Here is a 19,001-nt window from a genome sequence, read left to right on the forward strand (position 1 = left end):
TCCAGTGTGGGTGGGCGGGCAGGCGTGCGTGTGCGTGTATGGTTGTGTGCGTGTGTGTGTGTGGAACGTGTTTCCAGGATGATCAGGTTAAATAAAGAAATGGACCTGTAACTCCCCTGGTCTATTTCAGGCAGAGAATAACAGAGGAGGACAGTCAGGTGTTTTTCCTCCATTACAATCTCTCTCCCTCTCCATAGCTGGCCCTGCATCCCGCCTGGCCTGGGGTCCCACTATTACCAATATAGTGCAGTACTTACACAGCCATAGACTCCTCCCACAATAATCACATGCTCTGATACAACAAGACCAGAGGAATGAACAGGCAGGCAGGCAGACCAGATGAATGAACAGGCAGGCAGACAGACCAGAGGAATGAACAGGCAGACAGGCAGACCAGAGGAATGAACAGGCAGACAGGCAGACCAGAGGAATGAACAGGCAGGCAGACCAGAGGAATGAACAGGCAGGCAGGCAGGCCAGAGGAATGAGCAGGCAGGCAGGCAGACCAGAGGAATGAACAGGCAGGCAGGCAGGCAGACCAGAGGAATGAACAGGCAGGCAGACAGACCAGAGGAATGAACAGGCAGGCAGACAGACCAGAGGAATGAACAGGCAGACAGACCAGAGGAATGAACAGGCAGGCAGGCAGGCCAGAGGAATGAACAGGCAGGCAGGCAGGCAGACCAGAGGAATGAACAGGCAGGCAGGCAGACCAGAGGAATGAACAGGCAGGCAGACCAGAGGAATGAACAGGCAGGCAGGCAGACCAGAGGAATGAACAGGCAGGCAGACCAGAGGAATGAACAGGCAGGCAGACCAGAGGAATGAACAGGCAGGCAGGCAGACCAGAGGAATGAACAGGCAGGCAGACCAGAGGAATGAACAGGCAGGCAGACCAGAGGAATGAACAGGCAGGCAGGCAGACCAGAGGAATGAACAGGCAGGCAGGCAGACCAGAGGAATGAACAGGCAGGCAGACCAGAGGAATGAACAGGCAGGCAGTCCAGAGGAATGAACAGGCAGGCAGACCAGAGGAATGAACAGGCAGGCAGACCAGAGGAATGAACAGGCAGGCAGACCAGAGGAATGAACAGGCAGGCAGACCAGAGGAATGAGCAGGCAGACAGGCAGGTAGGGCTATAACCTTTTTAAAGGTTCAGTATGTAGGGCTGGAGAATGAGATAATAATACAGCCAGGGGGACAGCCAAGGGGACAGCCAGGGGGACAGCCAAGGGGACAGCCAGGGGGACAGCCAAGGGGACAGCCAAGGGGACTGCCAGGGGGACAGCCAAGGGGACAGCCAAGGGGACTGCCAGGGGGACAGCCAGGGGGACAGCCAAGGGGACAGCCAAGGGGACTGCCAAGGGGACAGCCAGGGGGACAGCCAGGGGGACAGCCAAGGGGACAGCCAAGGGGACAGCCAGGGGGACAGCCAGGGGGACAGCCAAGGGGACAGCCAGGGGGACTGCCAAGGGGGACAGCCAGGGGAACAGCCAGGGGGACAGCCAAGAATAGAGGGAGGTTCATGAAACAACACCACCTGGTATAAAATACACAAAAATACATGCTCAGCTCTTACTATGTTCTGTAGAGTGCTGTAGTCCAGGAGGAGTCTACTTCACAACAACAGTTGGTCCAATGAAGGGAGGAAGAAGCAGGAGGAATACAGGAGAGGTGATGAAGCTTATAGAACGTCATTGCTCGGGCCCAATGGACCGTATTAGCACAGGCTATTGGAACACATTTTACACATTCACTTCAATGGTGCACTTTCACTTCCTACCCAGTTGGCCTGAATTTGGAACGACCATGGCCGCGGTGTGAATAAGGTTAATGGATTTCACCTCTGGTCAAATAATTGATCTATTTGAATGATATTGTTGGAAGCAGTATTATAAATTGATCTTGTTATTGTGGAGCAGTATTAGTATTGATCTTGTTATTGTGGAGCAGTATTAGTATTGATCTTGTTGTTGTGGAGCAGTATTAGTATACAGGGGCTCAACTTTGGTTTTAGAAGCGGGGGGAGGGCAGAATGTTTTAATTTTAAATGTAGGGGGTAGATCAGCTTTAATATTGCAGATAGATTGTAGCTTCCATCAATGTCATTGTCTGTATCATTTCCAATCCCCCATATATGTATATATATTATTTTTTTGTTGTAAATATACTCTACCGGTCAAAAGTTTCAGAACACCTACTCATTCAAGGGTTTTTCTTTATTTTTAATATTTTCTATGTTGTAGAATAATAGTGAAGACATCAAAACCATGAAATAACACATATGGAATCATGTAGTAACCAAAAAAGTGTTATACAAATATATTTTATATTTGAGATTCTTCAAATAGCCACCCTTTGCCTTGATGACAGCTTTGCACGCTCTTGGCATTCTCTCAACCAGCTTCATGAGGTAGTCACCTGGAATGCATTTCAATTAACAGGTGTGCCTTTTTCAAAGTTATTTTGTGGAATTTCTTTCCTTCTTAATGCATTTGAGCCAATCGGTTGTGTTGTGACAAGGTAGGGGGGGTATACAGAAGATAGCCCTATTTGGTAAAAGACCAAGTCCATATTATGTCAAGAACAGCTCAAATAAGCAAAGAGAAACGACAGTCCATCATTACTTTAAGACATGAATGTCAGTCAATACGGAACATTTCAAGAACTTTCAAAGTTTCTTCAAGTGCATTCACAAAAACCATCAAGCGCTATGATGAAACTGGCTCTCATGAGGACTGCCACAGGAATGGAAGACCCAGAGTTACCTCTTCTGCAGAGGATAAGTTCATTAGTTACCAGCCTCAGAAATTGCAATGGACATTAGATTGGTGGAAATGTGTCCTTTGGTCTGGAGTCCAAATTTGAGATTTTTGGTTCCAACCGCCGTGTCTTTGTGTCGGTGTGGTTGAGCGGATGATCTCTGCATGTGTAATTCACACTATAAAGCATGGAGGAGGAGGTGTTATGGTGTGGGGGTGTTTTGCTGGTGACACTGTCTGTGATTTATTTAGAATTCAAGGCACATTTAACCAGCATGGCTACTACAGCATTCTGCAACGATACGCCATCCCATCTGGTTTGGGCTTAGTGGGACTATCATTTGTTTTTCAACAGGACAATGACCCAACACACCTCCAGGCTGTGTAAGGGCTATTTTAGCAAGAAGGAGAGTGATGGAGTGATGGATGTCCTCCACAATCCCCCGACCTTAACCAAATTGAGATGGTTTGGGATGAGTCGGACCGCAGAGTGAAGGAAAAGCAGCCAACAAGTGCTCAGCATATGTGGGAACTCCTGCAAGACTGTTGGAAAAGCATTCCAGGTGAAGCTGGTTGAGAGAATGCCAAGAGTGTGCAAAGCTGTCATCAAGGGTGGCTATTTGAAGAATCTCAAATATAAAATATATTTTGATTTGTTTGAAACTTTTTTTGGTTACTACATGATTCCATATGTGTTATGTCATAGTTTTGATGTCTTCACTATTATTCTACAATGTAGAAAATAGTACAAATAAAGAAAAACCCTTGAATGAGTAGGTGTTCAAAAACTTTTTACTGGTAGTGTATACATATCTTTAAATATATTCCCCCTTCCCCTAATTGGAGTAAACGGATGAACAACAACGCTTAGGCTTCTACTTCCAGCTCATACATACTATATACATTTTATAGACACAGTATATTTTTCAATAGTTATCTTTTGTTTGTTTTTAGTCCCATCCTTCAGCTCCACTCAACCCCTCACGTCTATCTCTGAACATCATCCAGCTTTGATTTCTATTTGCCATATATATATTTTTTAAACTGTGCTGTGATGTTTCACAAAAGTTCTGAACCTTTCTATTCTCATAGATTCTACATATTGTAGAAACAGTACACCCTCCATATAATTAATATCATAGGCCTAATAGTACTGTAGAGCTATTTTTACTTGCACACAATATAGCTGGGTCGCCCCGTCCTGCCCCCAGGGGTCAACGGCCCTGTAGCGCCCCAACCCAACACACCCCACTCAGCTTTAGGATCTTAGTGAAACATTCATTATTGGTTTCAGATGTGTTAGGCCAAGGCCAGAGTGACAACAGTACAGCAGACCCCCAGGGCCAGGACTGAGCAGCCCAGCAGCTAGGGATTACCTAAATGGGTATCTCCTCCTGACGTGGGCATGTTTTCAATACAGACTCCTTTTGTTGTACTGTATTCCATATAAGGCATCCAGACCTTATGAAAGTTGCACAGTACACCCTTTAATCTTAAAAGTGATACTGTACATAACTGTACATTTCTTCCATACATTGTGGGAGGATAACCATCCTTCCAATTAATGGCAATACATTTATTAGCCACTATAAATGCTAGGTTACACAGTTTCTTCTGATAACAGTCTCCAGTATCAACATTTCCAAGCAAACAAAAACAGGGAGAAGGGAGAATCTGTAGACATGCTGAGATAAAAGAACATGCTCTTTGCCATAATTCAGCCAGCCTTCACACGACCACAACATATACAAATATGTCCCCTTTTGTGTTTTACACCTCCAGCAGAATAATACAATTTCTGAGTGCATAATATTCAGTTTCACTGGCATATAAGTACGTTCTATGGATGGTCTGAAACTGAAGTAATTTATGTCTGAGATTATATGAACATGACTGGGCATTCTAACATATCTGTATCCATTCATCATCATCAATAGCTTCTCCCAGGTCTTCCTCACATTTTTGTTTTACATGTTGTGTGTCATCGGGAAAAGCCTTTATCAACCCCTTGATACAGTTTGGAAATCAACTTTTGAATGTTTGTCAGACTGCCTTAAAATAGCATCTGGCTTGACCAGTGTTTGCTGGACGGAGAGAATAAAGTGTTGTATCTGCAAAAATTAATCTCACCTCTGTCACAGACTGGTCTTCCCTGGCTGCCGCACCCTGCTGAGACCCCTGTCACCATCTGATCCTCTTTAAAATGAGCCATGGTAAATAATTACTTTGGTGTACATTTATATTATCCAAGAATATAATAAATGGTTCAATAATTGAAATGACCATTATTCCCAGATCCCAGACTGTAGCTTTAAGCTTTAAGCTGCTCTCCTGTAGCTACTGTAGGTCTACCCATCAATTCAAGATGGAACTTTTGTATCATTCACTGAATATACTGCAAAATTCACCTGAGCTCCGTAGATTGGTCTTCCCTGGCTGTCTGACCCTGCTGGGAATCTTCCCACTCCTAAAAGGTAGGATATAAAAAATTGCTCAAGAGAAAGTGCAAGTCTCTTCAAACTGCATGTAGCATATTGGCTGATATATCCCAGTAAAGGGCCATGTGAGAATCTCTGGTAATTTAACCGATTTCTTAAGTTATTTTTGCGCATTTTGATATTGACTATAGGGCGCAGAATTGCTGGGACCATGGCTGGCACGTGAGCTGCGTCACATACGCCTAAAATAACATTGCAGGACTGCGGTTGGGTTCGGGACCAGTTCTTGCGGTTGGGTTCGGGACCAGTTCTTGCGGTTGGGTTCGGGACCAGTTCTTGCGGTTGGGTTCGGGACCAGTTCTTGCGGTAGCGGGTGGGGGTCGGACAGAAAGCCAGCGGGGTGCTGGTGGGAGCGGGATGAAGAAATCGGTACCTCTACTGTGCACCATGACAGTGAAGCCTGTAACGTTAGAGCTGTTTTATTACTGACTGTCTCAGTGTGAAAAGTAGGGAATTAGCTAGGGAAACTGACAGAGCAATAAAGTTACATTGACTAGCTACTGACTAACACAACTCACGTTGCACAAAAAAAAAAAAGTCAGAATATCAATCTTCAATCGTTTGGCCCGATGGTTTCATCGTTTGATTCAGGTCTAGTTTGATTGAGGCAAAAATAATAGCTAACGTTAGCCAACTTTTGGCTAGCTCTCTCTCTAACGGTACATCGACTGGCGAAAGCTTGCTTCATTTACTTCTGAAACGGGACAAAACAAAGGCTACAAAACAAGGCCATACAAAGAACAGCTGTCAGATGGTAATAATAGTCACTATCATATCGCTATCTGACAGATAGCTAGAGGCTAGAGCTGACCTGGCTGTGGTAGCTACTAGCTAGCGTAGCTTATTCAATCACCTCAGTCGAGAGGGGATGAAACATTAGCTAACGTTACATGGCAGTTACAATACTAGCTCAGCACTGCGAATAAACACTATTATTTTTTAAATTATTTTTTTACTGTTAAGTTAAACAGCAGTTACCTTGCCAGCTACATCAGTCAACTAAAGAGTAGCCAGTTTCAGTTCTGCTACCTTTTACAACTCGGTGAAAGTTGCAACCCTGTTTAGTATTGATTTTCTTATTGTGAAGGTAGAAGATGCTCTCTCTCTTTCTCATCTCCCTCTCTCGCTTTCTCGCTCATCTTTTCTGTCTCTCTGTTGATTGAAGGGAAAGCGTCCCACATATTTACTGCAGAACCAAACAACAGACTGGATGTGGTTGGAACTCTCTGCTCCGGTATTTACTGCAGAACCAACCAACAGACTGGATGTGGTTGGACCTCTCGTGGAGGTCTACATTACATTTTGGTCATTTAGCAGACACTCTATTTTAGGGCGACTGACAGTCAGTGATACATCGCCTATTAAGGAAGCTGTAAAGCTTTACCAGGGGATATCTGGTTATTTATATTATAGGCTAGGCTATTTATCTTACATTGAAATGTATGTAAATCATGCTTTCATCTGTGCTTTGATGCATTGTTGTTTATCAGTAGATAATGTGGTCTGCCATTCTGTTGAGTTAGATCAACATGGTCCTATTGAGGTCGATCAACATGGTCAGTTAGCGGTAGGTAGCCTAGCGGTTAAGAGCCATGGGTTGCTGGTTCGAATCCCAGAGCTAACTAAGTGAAAAATCTGTCATTGTGCCCTTGAGCAAGGCACTTAACCCTAATTGCTCCTGTAAGATGCTCTGGTTAAGAGCATCTGCTAAATGACACACATGTAAATGTAAGCACGGTCCTTTTGAGTTAGATCAGCGGTTCCCAAACTAGGGGTCGCCTGATATGAAAATGGGGCCTGGGGGGAAAAAATATATCTATTATAATATCATCTTTGTATCATTGTAATGTGGTTAACTTAAAAAATCTAGAATGTAAAATTCAACCAGAGAGCGCCCTTAGATCATGGGAAAAGGCCACACTTGACCATTGCACTTGAGTCATTCCCACGGTGAATGGCTAGGTCCGCTACGCTATGAAACCACACACTATTGCAGAGACTTTGATATTACCGGCCGCAATTGATATGGTGAAAACAATGTGTGGGGAGGCAGAGGCACAGAAACTCACATCAATACCTTTGTCAGATAACCCTGTTAAACAAAGAATGGATGCTAATGCTAGTAATCAAGAGGGAACTGAACGCAAGCATGCAGGGGAAATACAAAAACATTCTACAAATGAGTGACCGAATCAGTGGATTTTGAGGAAAGAATTCTTATTGGAGAGTCTTTCAAAAGAGAACCATGCCCCCTTCCCTCGGCTGTGCATGTTTCTAACAGAAAACAGCATCGGTAAGTGTCCCACACGAGTGATGACTGCTCAACTCCAACACTGGGAAGAGCACTTTGGAACCTACTTCCCAATCCGTTTGACTGTGATCCTGGCTCAGTTGTCAGGCCAGGAAGTGAAATGGAACAGCTGATGGAGCTGCATTCACGGGTCACTACGGAGGAGTTTTGGTTCTTGACTCAAAGGGAATAAATACCCTGCTGTCTCCCTCCTGAGCATTAATGGCGCGTTCAAAACAACTGGGAACTCAGAATTGGGAAATCTCCGACTTCGGTGTGTTCAAGACAACTGGGAACTCAGAATTGGGAAATCTCCGACTTCGGTGTGTTCAAGACAACTGGGAACTCAGAACTGGGAAATCTCCGACTTCAGTGTGAACAAGACAACTGAAGACAACTTTTGAACGGTCATCCAACTCGGGACTCTTTCTAGAGCTCCGACTTGAAGATCACTGACATCATTATTTGACCTCGTATTTTTCAGACTTCCCAGTTGTCTTGAAGGCACCATAAATCTCATGGTACCCTTCGCCAGCACATATCTGTGTGAAGCTGGATTCAGTGCTCTCGTCTGCATTCAAACCAAATATCGATCCAGGTTGGATTTGACAGCAGAGAGGAGGTGTGCACTGTCGACCACGCCCCCCAACTTTGAGAAGCTCCAATGCCACATGCATCAAGCCACACCCATCTCATTAGTGGTGGTGAGATAAGAGACATGATGTCAGACTAATTGACTGTCATAGCCCCACATTAAAAGTATGTGATGGTGAGTTGAGAAGACAATCAGAAATACTGTTAGAATGTTTTTCAATTGACTGCCATAGCCCCAAATAAAAAAAAGTGAACATTGGCTGTTAATGACATAATTTTTTTCACATGGTTGGGGTCGCGAGAATTTTCAGATATCAAAATGGGGTCGTGGGCCAAAAAAGTTTGGGAACCCCTGAGTTAGATCAACATGGTCCTCCTATTCAGTGCTGCTGAACTCAGTTAGCTGCTGTTGCATGAAATGGAAGACGGGCCCATATTCATAGAACGTCTCAAAATAGGAGTGCTGATCTGGGATCAGGTCCCTTCTGTCCATGTAATCTTGTTTATTATGTTGTAAAAGGCGAAGATTTTTTAATACCGGCTCATGCCAGGGACTCACCTGGGATTGAACCAGTCTATGTGTGTAAGACCTCTGAACACACACACACACACACACACACACACACACACACACACACACACACACACACACACACAGAGGCTGAATCTTTAATGGTCAATTAACTGATCCCTGACAGAATTAGCCCTCTGTTTCAGGAGCACAGTACACTGCTGGGCTCACATAATCACGATCTCTCCTCTTACCCTCTCTGGCTGCCTCTCACTTACACACGCAAGCACACACGGTCCTCCCCTGACATCAGCCATGTTTCCATTGATTAGCTAGTGGTGTTGTGTGCTGGTCGGCTGGTGACATCATCAAGGAGGGATCTGAGAGCCTAAAGCCTTAGCTGCTATCCATCCATCCATGTATCCATGAAGAGTCAGCAGGAGAGGAGAGGAGAGGCTAGCTAAGAGCATTTACCCACTGCTGCCCAACCCTGTCCTACCCCACCCTACCCTACCCCGTCCAACCCTACCCCACCCTGCCCTACCCCGTCTAACCCCATCCTACCCTACCCCACCCTGCCCTACCCCGTCTAACCCTACCCCACCCCGTCCAACCCTACCCTACCCCACCCCGTCCAACCCTACCCTGCCCTACCCCGCCCAACCCTACCCCACCCTGCCCTACCCCGTCCAACCCTAGCCCACACTGCCCTACCCCGTCCAACACTACCCTACCCCGTCCAACCCTACCCCACCCTGTCCTACCCTACCCTGCCCTACCCCGTCTAACCCTACCCTACCCCATTCTACCCTACCCCACCCTGCCCTACCCCCGTCCAACCCTACCCCCACCCCACCCTTCCCCCGTCCAACCCTACCCCCACCCCGCCCTACCCCGTCTAACCCTGCCCCACCCCACCCCACCCTGCCCCATCCAACCCTACCCTGCCCTACCCTGTCTAACCCTACCCTACCCCACCCTGCCCTACCCCATCCAGCCCTACCCCACCCCATCCAGCCCTACCCCCACCCCGCCCTGCCCCGTCCAACCCTACCCCACCCTGCCCTGTCCAACCCCTACCCCATCCTGCCCTGCCCCGTCTAACCCTACCCCCACCCTGCCCTACCCCCGTCCAACCCTACCCCGTCCAACCCTACCCCACCCTGCCCCGTCCAACCCTACCCCCACCCTGCCCTACCCCCATCCTACCCTACCCCATCCTGCCCTACCCCACCCTGCCCTGCCCCGTCCAACCCAACCCAACCCTACACCACCCTGCACTACCCCGTCCAACCCTACCCAACCCTGCCCTACTCCACCCCGACCTGCCCTGGCTGTTGTTTACCTGTGTTTTTGTAGCTCATATGTGTTGGTAGAGTTTGTAAAACTAACAGAATAGGCTACCTTTTTGATCAACATTTAATTGAGAAGGTTTTTGGGAAAGCCTTACCATCTACCAGAAGACTGTTTTCATTAGCATCAATGCTAACAGCTACACATAGTAGTAGACGTGTCCACTGCACACACAGACGGAGGTATTCTCAATACCCCACCCTACCTTCACCACCCGCCTCTGTCTCTCTCTGAGTGGCTAGCATAATTTACCCACTCTGGCCCCGCCCTGCCTGTCTCTCTCTGAGTGGCTAGCATAATTTACCCACTCTGGCCCCGCCCTGCCTGTCTCTCTCTGAGTGGCTAGCATAATTTACCCACTCTGGCCCCGCCCTGCCTGTCTCTCTCTGAGTGGCTAGCATAATTTACCCACTCTGGCCCCGCCCTGCCTGTCTCTCTCTGAGTGGCTAGCATAATTTACCCACTCTGGCCCTGCCTGTCTCTCTCTGAGTGGCTAGCATAATTTACCCACTCTGGCCCCGCCCTGCCTGTCTCTCTCTGAGTGGCTAGCATAATTTACCCACTCTGGCCCCGCCCTGCCTGTCTCTCTGTCTCTCTACTGTGATCTTTCACGTACACATTCTCTACCACTCTAGAATTAATCAGAGGAGATAGATGAGTCCTATTCTAGTTTCTCTCTCTCTCTCTCTCTCCTGCTTTCTCTCTAACCCTGATGTTGTGACAGACAGACTGCCTGGCCAGATGAGATGGCATTCAGCTCTAGCTCCTATAAACCTGAACCCATATCATTTCCCTTTCCCTGCTTATCCTCCGCTCATTAACTCCTGACTGTCTGGTGTGCAGTTCCTCTAGTGGCAGGTTTCTGACAGCACATTATGTCTCATCGCTCTTTCATCCCATGGAAGACCCTTATTATCGTCAAAATATTTGATGCAGGCTCATTCAACATTTTAATTGAGAAGGTTTTTGGGAAAGCCTTTTCCATCTACCAGATGACTGTTTTTCATTAGCATCAATGCTAACAGCTGCACTGCACACACAGATGGAGGTATTCTCAATACCCCACCCTGCCCTACCCTAACCCACCCCACCCTGCCCTACCCCACCCTGCCCTACCCCACCCTGCCCTACCCCACCCTGCCCTACCCCACCCTACCCTACCCCACCCTACCCTACCCCCACCCTGCCCCTACCCCCACCCTACCCCTACCCCACCCTGCCCTACCCCACCCTACCCTAACCCACCCCACCCTGCCCTACCCCACCCTGCCCTACCCCCACCCTGCCCTACCCCACCCTGCCCTACCCCACCCTACCCTACCCCCACCCTGCCCTACCCCCACCCTACCCTACCCCCACCCTGCCCTACCCCCACCCTGCCCTACCCCACCCCACCCTACCCTTCCCCACCCTGCCCTACCCCACCCCTACCCTACCCCACCCTGCCCTACCCCACCCTACCTTTCCCACCCGCCTCTGTCTCTCTCTGTAATCCAATTTATTTTAATTTCAACATTGTAGTGTATCCAGTATTTTAAAATGTCATTGCGTAAATCACCCACCCATCTCCCCTCTCTCTAGGCATGGTGTTGGTGTGTTTTGAGGGGGACATTGACGGCTACATCAACCTGTTGGCGTACCCGTGCGTGGAGAGCGAGAGTCTGGACCACGAGGAAGTACCGGAGAGGGACCAACCCCGGAGGAAACACTCCCGCCGCAGCCTCCACCGCTCCACCTCAGAGGTGAAGGAGGAGAGGCCACCGCAGGAGAGCGACAGCACTGAGAAGTGAGTAGGACCAGGGTTCTTTGTTCTTATGAAAGGCTGGAATAATGTAGGTTGGCTAACTAGAGTGTATGCATTGTCTAAAGTTTGCGGGAAGCTAAGCACATTCTCACATCAAATTCCGTTTTTATAAATGCCAACTTTTGCGTGTGAACAGGCGCACGCATGTTTTGGTGTATATTTTGTACATATGCATTGTTTCTAAATGAGGCCCCTGGAGCTCCAGATTCACACTGACATGTTGTGGTGCTGTAGTTAACCTGCGGTCTCTCTCTTGTGTTAACCCTGTTGTCCTATGTGTTTTGTTGTCCCCACCCTAGTCTCCAGGAGCTCAAGAGTCCTCGTCTTGAGTTACAGATCCACAGTAACGCGTTGTGGTGCTCTGTTCTGTGTTTGTATTTAACCTGTGTTGTCTGTCTGTCTGTCTGTTAAATAAGTTGGACATGTTTTAGTGTCCTGGGGTGCATTATTTGACCTATGTGTTTTGTTGTCCCCCCCCCCCAGTCTCCAGGAGCTCAAGAGTCCTCGTCTAGAGCTCCAGATCTACAGTGATGTTCCCTTCCAGATGCTGGATAATAACAGCGGCCTGGTCTCAGAGAAGATCAGCCACAACCCCTGGAGCCTCCGTTGCCACAGGCAGCAGCTCACCCGCATGAGATCAGAGTCCAAGGACAGGAAGCTCTACAGTATCCCCTTTAACATCAACCTGTCTAGCGGTCTATCCATCTATTGATCTATCAGTGCCTTGGTCATTTCTGCTGGGTTCTTAGTTAGTGTAGTAACATAAAATCCGACGGCCATTTGGAAGCACGTTTATACTTATGCGGTCCTAATGGGTCAAAGGTCAGGAGCAGGATGCACCGTTGATCAATGCTGCTGATAGTGAGGTGGTGTGTTCCTTATTGATCACCACGGGGACCTCATGATGAGGTGTCTGGTACCGACTGACTGAGTCAACCAATCAATGAGGATCCATCAGTCTCCTGTTTCCATGTTGTTGCCTAACCAGATAGAGAGACAGGGTTAGACCGGGTTAGACCGGGTTAGACCGGGTTAGACCGGGTTAGACCGGGTTAGACCGGGTTAGACCGGGTTAGACCGGGTTAGACAGGGTTAGACCGGGTTAGACCGGGTTAGACCGGGTTAGACCGGGTTAGACCGGGTTAGACCGGGTTAGACCGGGTTAGACCGGGTTAGACCGGGTTAGACAGGGTTAGACAGGGTTAGACCGGGTTAGACCGGGTTAGACCGGGTTAGACCGGGTTAGACCGGGTTAGACGGGAAATAAACACAGGGGAAATGCTAACTGGGTCAAGTTAAACACTGTCCGTGATTAGTTACCTGGAACTGAGGCTGATGTTTTCCCTCATTCGATTCGTTAATTCAGTTCTCTATTCACACATACCCTAACCAAGACAGTGGGAGAGGGGAAAGGAGAAGGATGGATACATAGAAGGATGAACAGAGGGAAAGGAGAAGGATGGATACATAGAAGGATGAACAGAGGGAAAGTGCTAACGGGGGGGAGTTGACCAATGACCAGGTCAAGTTTAAACAAACACCATCTATCTGACTCCATTACCTGAACAAAGGCGTTGGTCAGGAGCAGCGTTGCAACACTGCTGTGATAACACTGACAGACCCTGGAGTGCTCCGATGCTCTGACCAGTCAGAGTAGGCCGTGGGAAAATACAGGGGCCCGGACCCAACCTAGGCTCCGTCCCAAATGGCGCGTTATTCTCTATATGGTGAAATAGGGTGCCATTTTGAAATACAGCCGAGAGTTGAGGTGCTGCCGAGATGTGGAATTCACGCCAGGGTTCTCCTCGAGAGCTGCACCCTTCTTTCCCAACGGTCGAAGTAGTGTCAGGTTCTTCACTGACCGTATAAACACTTGACCACCACCGCCACAGGAACCAAATATTATCAGAAGAAATAACGTGTTGTACTTGTCGACCGCAGGGTTGGGAACAGGATGGGGATGTCCTCGGCTTTAGTCTCTGGGGGCATCCCTAACAGCACCCTAGTCCCTATACGGTGCACTACTTTTGACCAGAGCTCTATGGGCCCTGGTCAAAAGTAGTGCACTGTGTAGGGAATAGGGTGCCATTTTGGAAGTGTCCTGTGTCTCCGATGGCCTGCGAAGTGGGTGGTTTGATTTTTTAGGCTCTTAGAACAAGTTCACTGTGTACCTGACTGTCTGTCCTTTTGTTTGAAATTATTCGCTGACGTGAGCCCCGGAGCCCCCATGTTAAAGGAGAAAACACTGTCCTGAGTCTCTCTCACATCTACATCTGCAGCAGAAACCCGAGACGACGGGGGCAGATTAGAGTTTCCACTGTGCTCACACATTCTTCTTGCTCTGTTTTAGCTTTTTGCACACTGAGAGGAAAAAGAGATTAAAAGGATGTTTTACTGAGACTTCACTCCTGCATTTGAAACGGTTTCATTTGGGTTCAAACGCTATGAACCCTAAAGGGATAGATCGTCTGAAAAAATGATATATTATTTCAGGCCTCAAAAGTGGTTGAACGTCCATGTCTTACCGCGCCATCTGTTTTGTCGATCCAGCTGTAGGCCTGTGTCCCAATCACGAATGATTACTATGACGACACGTATGCCTGGGGTTTAAAGAATGCTGGAAGTTTCTAGAAGAGAACAAGGTACCACAGAGTAGCACAAGGCTGTGATATAGGTGTAGTGGAAGACTGTTGGCTGTGATATAGGTGTAGTGGAAGACTGTTGGCTGTAAGGCTGTGATATAGGTGTAGTGGAAGACTGTTGGCTGTAAGGCTGTGATATAGGTGTAGTGGAAGACTGTTGGCTGTGTATAGGTGTAGTGGAAGACTGTTGGCTGTAAGGCTGTGATATAGGTGTAGTGGAAGACTGTTGGCTGTAAGGCTGTGATATAGGTGTAGTGGAAGACTGTTGGCTGTAAGGCTGTGATATAGGTGTAGTGGAAGACTGTTGGCTGTAAGGCTGTGATATAGGTGTAGTGGAAGACTGTTGGCTGTAAGGCTGTGATATAGGTGTAGTGGAAGACTTGGCTGTGATATAGGTGTAGTGGAAGACTGTTGGCTGTAAGGCTGTGATATAGGTGTAGTGGAAGACTGTTGGCTGTAAGGCTGTGATATAGGTGTAGTGGAAGACTGTTGGTTGTAAGGCTGTGATATAGGTGTAGTGGAAGACTTGGCTGTGATATAGGTGTAGTGGAAGACTTGGCTGTGATATAGGTGTAGTGGAAGACTGTTGGCTGTAAGGCTGTGATATAGGTGAAGTGGAAGACTGTTGGCTGTAAGGCTGTGATATAGGTGTAGTGGAAGACTGTTGGCTGTAAGGCTGTGATATAGGTGTAGTGGAAGACTGTTGGCTGTAAGGCTGTGATATAGGTGAAGTGGAAGACTGTTGGCTGTAAGGCTGTGATATAGGTGTAGTGGAAGACTGTTGGCTGTAAGGCTGTGATATAGGTGTAGTGGAAGACTGTTGGCTGTAAGGCTGTGATATAGGTGTAGTGAAATACTGTTGGCTGTAAGGCTGTGATATAGGTGTAGTGGAAGACTGTTGGCTGTAAGGCTGTGATATAGGTGTAGTGGAAGACTGTTGGCTGTGATATAGTTGTAGTGGAAGACTGTTGGCTGTAAGGCTGTGATATAGGTGTAGTGGAAGACTGTTGGCTGTAAGGCTGTGATATAGGTGTAGTGGAAGACTGTTGGCTGTGATATAGGTGTGGTGGAAGACTGTTGGCTGTAAGGCTGTGATATAGGTGTAGTGGAAGACTGTTGGCTGTAAGACTGTGATATAGGTGTAGTGGAAGACTGTTGGCTGTAAGGCTGTGATATAGGTGTGGTGGAAGACTGTTGGCTGTAAGGCTGTGATATAGGTGTAGTGGAAGACTGTTGGCTGTAAGACTGTGATATAGGTGTAGTGGAAGACTGTTGGCTGTAAGGCTGTGATATAGGTGTAGTGGAAGACTGTTGGCTGTAAGGCTGTGATATAGGTGTAGTGGAAGACTGTTGGCTGTAAGGCTGTGATATAGGTGTAGTGGAAGACTGTTGGCTGTAAGGCTGTGATATAGGTGTAGTGGAAGACTGTTGGCTGTAAGGCTGTGATATAGGTGTAGTGGAAGACTGTTGGCTGTAAGGCTGTGATATAGGTGTAGTGGAAGACTGTTGGCTGTAAGGCTGTGATATAGGTGTAGTGGAAGACTGTTGGCTGTGATATAAATGTGGTGGAAGACTGTTGGCTGTGATATAGGTGTAGTGGAAGACTGTTGGCTGTAAGACTGTGATATAGGTGTAGTGGAAGACTGTTGGCTGTAAGGCTGTGATATAGGTGTAGTGGAAGACTGTTGGCTGTAAGGCTGTGATATAGGTGTAGTGGAAGACTGTTGGCTGTAAGGCTATGATATAGGTGTAGTGGAAGACTGTTGGCTGTGATATAGGTGTAGTGGAAGACTGTTGGCTGTAAGGCTGTGATATAGGTGTAGTGGAAGACTGTTGGCTGTAAGGCTGTGATATAGGTGTAGTGGAAGACTGTTGGCTGTAAGGCTATGATATAGGTGTAGTGGAAGACTGTTGGCTGTAAGGCTGTGATATAGGTGTAGTGGAAGACTGTTGGCTGTGATATAGGTGTGATGGAAGACTGTTGGCTGTGATATAGGTGTAGTGGAAGACTGTTGGCTGTAAGGCTGTGATATAGGTGTAGTGGAAGACTTGGCTGTGATATAGGTGTGATGGAAGACTGTTGGCTGTAAGGCTGTGATATAGGTGTAGTGGAAGACTGTTGGCTGTAAGGCTGTGATATAGGTGTAGTGGAAGACTGTTGGCTGTAAGGCTGTGATATAGGTGTAGTGGAAGACTGTTGGCTGTGATATAGGTGAAGTGGAAGATTGTTGGCTGTAAGGCTGTGATATAGGTGTAGTGGAAGACTGTTGGCTGTAAGGCTGTGATATAGGTGTAGTGGAAGACTGTTGGCTGTAAGGCTGTGATATAGGTGTAATGGAAGACTGTTGGCTGTAAGACTGTGATATAGGTGTAGTGGAAGACTGTTGGCTGTAAGGCTGTGATATAGGTGTAGTGGAAGACTGTTGGCTGTAAGGCTGTGATATAGGTGTAGTGGAAGACTGTTGGCTGTAAGGCTGTGATATAGTTGTAGTGGAAGACTGTTGGCTGTAAGGCTGTGATATAGGTGTAGTGGAAGACTGTTGGCTGTGATATAGGTGTGATGGAAGACTGTTGGCTGTAAGGCTGTGATATAGGTGTAGTGGGAGACTGTTGGCTGTAAGGCTGTGATATAGGTGTAGTGGAAGACTGTTGGCTGTAAGGCTATGATATAGGTGTAGTGGAAGACTGTTGGCTGTAAGGCTGTGATATAGGTGTAGTGGAAGACTTGGCTGTGATATAGGTGTGATGGAAGACTGTTGGCTGTGATATAGGTGTAGTGGAAGACTGTTGGCTGTAAGGCTGTGATATAGGTGTAGTGGAAGACTTGGCTGTGATATAGGTGTGATGGAAGACTGTTGGCTGTAAGGCTGTGATATAGGTGTAGTGGAAGACTGTTGGCTGTAAGGCTGTGATATAGGTGTAGTGGAAGACTGTTGGCTGTAAGGCTGTGATATAGGTGTAGTGGAAGACTGTTGGCTGTGATATAGGTGAAGTGGAAGACTGTTGGCTGTAAGGCTGTGATATAGGTGTAGTGGAAGACTGTTGGCTGTAAGGCTGTGATATAGGTGTAGTGGAAGACTGTTGGCTGTAAGGCTGTGATATAGGTGTAGTGGAAGACTGTTGGCTGTAAGGCTGTGATATAGGTGTAGTGGAAGACTGTTGGCTGTAAGGCTGTGATATAGGTGTAGTGGAAGACTGTTGGCTGTAAGGCTGTGATATAGTTGTAGTGGAAGACTGTTGGCTGTAAGGCTGTGATATAGGTGTAGTGGAAGACTGTTGGCTGTGATATAGGTGTGATGGAAGACTGTTGGCTGTAAGGCTGTGATATAGGTGTAGTGGAAGACTGTTGGCTGTAAGGCTGTGATATAGGTGTAGTGGAAGACTGTTGGCTGTAAGGCTGTCATATAGGTGTAGTGGAAGACTGTTGGCTGTAAGGCTGTGATATAGGTGTAGTGGAAGACTGTTGGCTGTGATATAGGTGTAGTGGAAGACTGTTGGCTGTAAGGCTGTGATATAGGTGTAGTGGAAGACTGTTGGCTGTAAGGCTGTGATATAGGTGTAGTGGAAGACTGTTGGCTGTAAGGCTGTGATATAGGTGTAGTGGAAGACTGTTGGCTGTAAGGCTGTGATATAGGTGTAGTGGAAGACTGTTGGCTGTAAGGCTGTGATATAGGTGTAGTGGAAGACTGTTGGCTGTAAGGCTGTGATATAGGTGTAGTGGAAGACTGTTGGCTGTAAGGCTGTGATATAGGTGTAGTGGAAGACTGTTGGCTGTGATATAGGTGTGATGGAAGACTGTTGGCTGTAAGGCTGTGATATAGGTGTAGTGGAAGACTGTTGGCTGTAAGGCTGTGATATAGGTGTAGTGGAAGACTGTTGGCTGTAAGGCTGTGATATAGGTGTAGTGGAAGACTGTTGGCTGTAAGGCTGTGATATAGGTGTAGTGGAAGACTGTTGGCTGTAAGGCTGTGATATTGGTGTAGTGGAAGACTGTTGGCTGTGATATAGGTGTGATGGAAGACTGTTGGCTGTAAGGCTGTGATATAGGTGTGATGGAAGACTGTTGGCTGTAAGGCTGTGATATAGGTGTAGTGGAAGACTGTTGGCTGTAAGGCTGTGATATAGGTGTAGTGGAAGACTGTTGGCTGTAAGGCTGTGATATAGGTGAAGATAGATCAACTATTCTAATACTCTTTTCTTTTCTTTACTTCTCGTATTTAGATGGCAGCGGGGGTTATATGGGTGTTATGAGTCTCTAGTATTTAGATGGCAGCGGGGGTTATATGGGTGTTATGAGTCTCTAGTATTTAGATGGCAGCGGGGGTTATATGGGTGTTATGAGTCTATAGTATTTAGATGGCAGCGGGGGTTATATGGGTGTTATGAGTCTATAGTATTTAGATGGCAGCGGGGGTTATATGGGTGTTATGAGTCTATAGTATTTAGATGGCAGCGGGGGTTATATGGGTGTTATGAGTCTATAGTATTTAGATGGCAGCGGGGTTATATGGGTGTTATGAGTCTATAGTATTTAGATGGCAGCGGG

The 19,001-nt window shown here is 47.3% G+C and overlaps 1 protein-coding gene and 2 long non-coding RNA genes across 16 annotated transcripts in view; all 3 read left to right on the forward strand.

Moving 5' to 3' along the window:
* The window catches only part of LOC121577898 (collagen alpha-2(XI) chain), a 91,898-nt gene that overhangs the window by 63,061 nt on the left and 9,836 nt on the right, over window positions 1-19,001 (forward strand). Inside the window, 2 exon segments of the mRNA XM_041891876.2 lie at window positions 11,591-11,795; window positions 12,297-12,478. Coding sequence (XP_041747810.2) covers window positions 11,591-11,795; window positions 12,297-12,478 — 387 coding nt within the window.
* LOC121577901 lies at window positions 14,488-14,959 on the forward strand. The gene is made up of 3 exons (XR_006002707.1): window positions 14,488-14,596; window positions 14,627-14,743; window positions 14,851-14,959. It is a non-coding gene; the product is annotated as an uncharacterized LOC121577901 (long non-coding RNA).
* On the forward strand, window positions 15,390-18,952 carry LOC121577899. 14 transcript variants are annotated; one of them, XR_006002703.2, is made up of 8 exons: window positions 15,390-15,485; window positions 15,595-16,163; window positions 16,234-16,519; window positions 16,559-16,636; window positions 16,707-17,195; window positions 17,227-17,411; window positions 17,443-17,902; window positions 17,934-18,952. It is a non-coding gene; the product is annotated as an uncharacterized LOC121577899 (long non-coding RNA). The 14 variants fall into 14 exon arrangements; XR_006002696.2 differs by having other exon boundaries at window positions 16,234-17,195; window positions 17,934-18,206; window positions 18,277-18,952; XR_006002706.2 differs by having other exon boundaries at window positions 16,234-17,195; window positions 17,934-18,089; window positions 18,277-18,952.

This window comes from Coregonus clupeaformis, chromosome 12, assembly GCF_020615455.1.
Source record: "Coregonus clupeaformis isolate EN_2021a chromosome 12, ASM2061545v1, whole genome shotgun sequence".
NCBI lineage: Eukaryota > Metazoa > Chordata > Actinopteri > Salmoniformes > Salmonidae > Coregonus > Coregonus clupeaformis.